The sequence below is a fragment of the Protobothrops mucrosquamatus genome, unplaced genomic scaffold, assembly GCF_001527695.2.
Source record: "Protobothrops mucrosquamatus isolate PMUCROS unplaced genomic scaffold, P.Mucros_1.0 scaffold1019, whole genome shotgun sequence".
NCBI lineage: Eukaryota > Metazoa > Chordata > Lepidosauria > Squamata > Viperidae > Protobothrops > Protobothrops mucrosquamatus.
Window position 1 is genome coordinate 49,473 of NW_015387255.1, and position 3,028 is coordinate 52,500.

At 40.4% G+C, this 3,028-nt stretch overlaps 1 protein-coding gene across 1 annotated transcript in view; it reads left to right on the plus strand.

Annotated features, from left to right (window-relative positions):
- The window catches only part of CCNT1 (cyclin T1), a 12,876-nt gene continuing 9,848 nt past the window's right edge, over positions 1-3,028 (plus strand). Inside the window, exons 1-3 of the mRNA XM_015819920.1 lie at positions 1-189; positions 1,282-1,363; positions 2,189-2,317. Of these exons, the coding sequence (XP_015675406.1) occupies positions 20-189; positions 1,282-1,363; positions 2,189-2,317 (381 nt within the window). The 5' untranslated portion in view covers positions 1-19. The remainder of the gene's footprint in view (positions 190-1,281; positions 1,364-2,188; positions 2,318-3,028) is intronic.

A 3,028-nucleotide genomic window follows, 5' to 3' on the forward strand; every position in this document is an offset into this window, starting at 1 on the left:
GACGGCGACGACGGCCATCATGGCGGTGTCTAGCGCGGCGGCTGCGGGGGGTGGAAGACGCTGGTATTTCACCCGCGAGCAGCTCGCTCGGAGTCCTTCCTGGCGCTTAGGACTCGACCCGGACAAAGAGTTATCGTACCGGCAGCAGGCAGCTAACCTGCTTCAGGATATGGGCCAGCGCCTCAATGTGTATCCCTTCGGCAACTAGGCCGCGCCTCAGTAGGGATTGGGGCTGGGTAGGGTTACGGAAAGAGGACAAGGCCCGCCGGAGATTCTCGTAAACTACTTGGGCGCCTGTTAGGTTGAAGCTTACCGGGAACGGGGGGAATCGAAGTGTTAAAAGAGACGGGGCTCGCGGTCGTCGTTCTGTAGGCAGGGAAGTGCTTATATGGCCGGAGCGCCTTAGGCCATGTCTCCGAAGGAGCTTGACTTGGAACTGCTAAACCAGGGGTAGGCAACCTTGGCTCTTTTATGACTCGTGGACTTCAACTCCCAGAATTCCTGAGCCAGCATGGCTCAGCTTGGAAACCTCTCCCTTTCCCCTCAGCATGGCTGGCTCAGGAATTCTGGGAGTTGAAGTCCACGAGTCATAAAAGAGCCAAGGTTGACTACCCCTGTGCTAAACAGATAGGTTTGCTCGGTGGTTGTGGAATGTTAAACGCACATGTTGTGCAGGGTGTTGGGATGCTGTTACGGTTTAGGTTGAAGGATGGGCTCTGAAGTGGTCCTCAGTTGATTTGCAAAAGCACAAGAGACCGGTTAGTAACACGTTACTAACGGGCATTTGTCTGCGCGTTGCATTATTTAGATAACGTAATTTTGAAATGTGATGTTTTGAGGTGGGAGAAAAAGTGAGCCATCCTTCCCCCGTGAGTTTGATTTGAACGCTAATATTAATTTACTCTTGAGCCTCATTTTTCCCCCCAGCCTATTGGTATTTTAACAGTTTTGGCTGAATAAATTTTGAAGTCCGTAATACAAAGCTTGGTTCAACTTTTTAAAGACACAATTTAGCAGGCTTAATGTGAAAATATTTGCAGTGTTTATATTTATATATTTATATAATATTGTAACACTGGCTAAAATATTTAGGGTCTTAGGTCTTAAGTCAGAGTCTCTCTAATTGTGTAAATCCATGTATACTTTTACTCAAAAATCAGTTCTATTCTTGGTTTAGTTTAAGAAAGTCAACTTTTATAATACTTAGCTTTCACATAACCTTTCCTTAAGAAGAATCGTGCACTATTAAATTTTAACATCTTCCTTAATGATGAACCATAGTTCTCAACTGACTATTAATACTGCAATTGTTTATATGCATCGATTCTACATGGTTCAGTCCTTTACCCACTTTCATCGAAATGTAAGTATGTTAACAGTTTGTGTTTCTCAGCTGAGTTCTGAATGGATTTATTGTGTGTGTGTGTGTGTGTGTGTGTGCATAATATGGAAGCAGTAGAACTTTAATAGAAAAAAATATTCTGTGAAGTCTTCAGAAATGGGTTCCATCAAAGTTATGCTTAGATCTACATGCTTACAAGTGATAATGAGGTTCTTTATTTTTAAAAAAAGTAAGAGGCTTTCAAGGAAACAATTATAAACAATGCTACTTTAGAATATAACAATAACAATGGGCAAACAATATGTGACAAACTTTCAGGCATTACTGATAAAATGCTAGAGCACTGACACTTTAATTGGATGCCTGACAAGGAAATTTACTTTCTGAGGGAAACATCTTAAATTCTCAACATTGCAACTGAGAATGATTGGTTTATGGTTTCTCATAAACAGTTTGTAATAAACCTGCATATTCTGACTTAGGACTTTTAGCTGGATTTGTGCAGATGTTGTTACTAAGAATTATTTTATAAGATTTTATTTTCTTTAAGATTATATTTTGTGATTCTCATTCAATAATCAACATATGCTCACAAAATTATGCTCACAGTGCATTTTTATAACTTGTCCTAATAACTTACTCTCTAAGGAGAAAAAAAAAGTTTGCAGACCAAAAAGGTGCTAATTTAAATTCAAAGTGATGAAACATTCCTAATTCAGCTGTTTGCAAACAGTTTTTCCCCTTCGGTTCTAACATGTATGTTTCTTTTCCTTTGCACATTTGAGTAGTGTGATTTGCTATTTGAAAGATGGTATGGTATATTTAATACATTTCTTCTCTATAAAGGCTGTGGCACCAGCTGCCCTTTTCTTGGCAGCCAAGGTGGAGGAGCAACCTCGAAAATTAGAGCATGTCATCAAGGTTACTCATGCCTGTCTGCATCCTCTGGAAGCTGCTCCTGATACACGGAGTGAGGTAAGTAGTTAAACTTCTGTGAAAGATGTACTGTATACAATAAATCACGCAGAAAGAACAAATCCTGGCAGTGCAAATCCACCATGCTTCATTTTATTGAGAATGCTACAGCCACCTTGAAATACAATTGAATAATTTTCAGAATAAGAGTATTTAACAGTTGAATACAGAAAAAGAGTTACTGCTCTTGGTGCATAGTACAGAAAGCTCTCGGTTTTGTAAGCCAAATTGCTTGTCTGTCCTGTGTGTTCTGGTCAGTGTGTTGATGAAAGCTTGGTGTGTAGCACAGCTTGCATTGAGGAATGGATGTTGCCTGCCAGGATCACAGTCTTGTGGTGATATAGAAGTTGATTTGTGAAATCCAGTTATTTTTACTGATCAAATAAAAAGATTATTAAGCACATTGTTTCAGTTCTTACCACAGCCCTTCCTGACAGGACCAGCACATCTAACCTTGCCAACAAGGGGGAAGCTTTATTTTAAAGCTAAATTGTAACAAAAAGGCAATTTTGAGCATGTGCTACAAGACAGTTTCCACAGTAGCAGTATGCAATCAGCGACTTTTCTTGTGTGTGCATTCAGTGCTCTTTCCCCTGGAAATGGGACATTTATGCCCCATTTTCTCCAGCACAAATGTAATAAAGATTCCCCCTTGATGTTTTTGCCTCCTCAAGAGAGTGTTAGAAATATGCAGGCTTAATACAGAGTGCC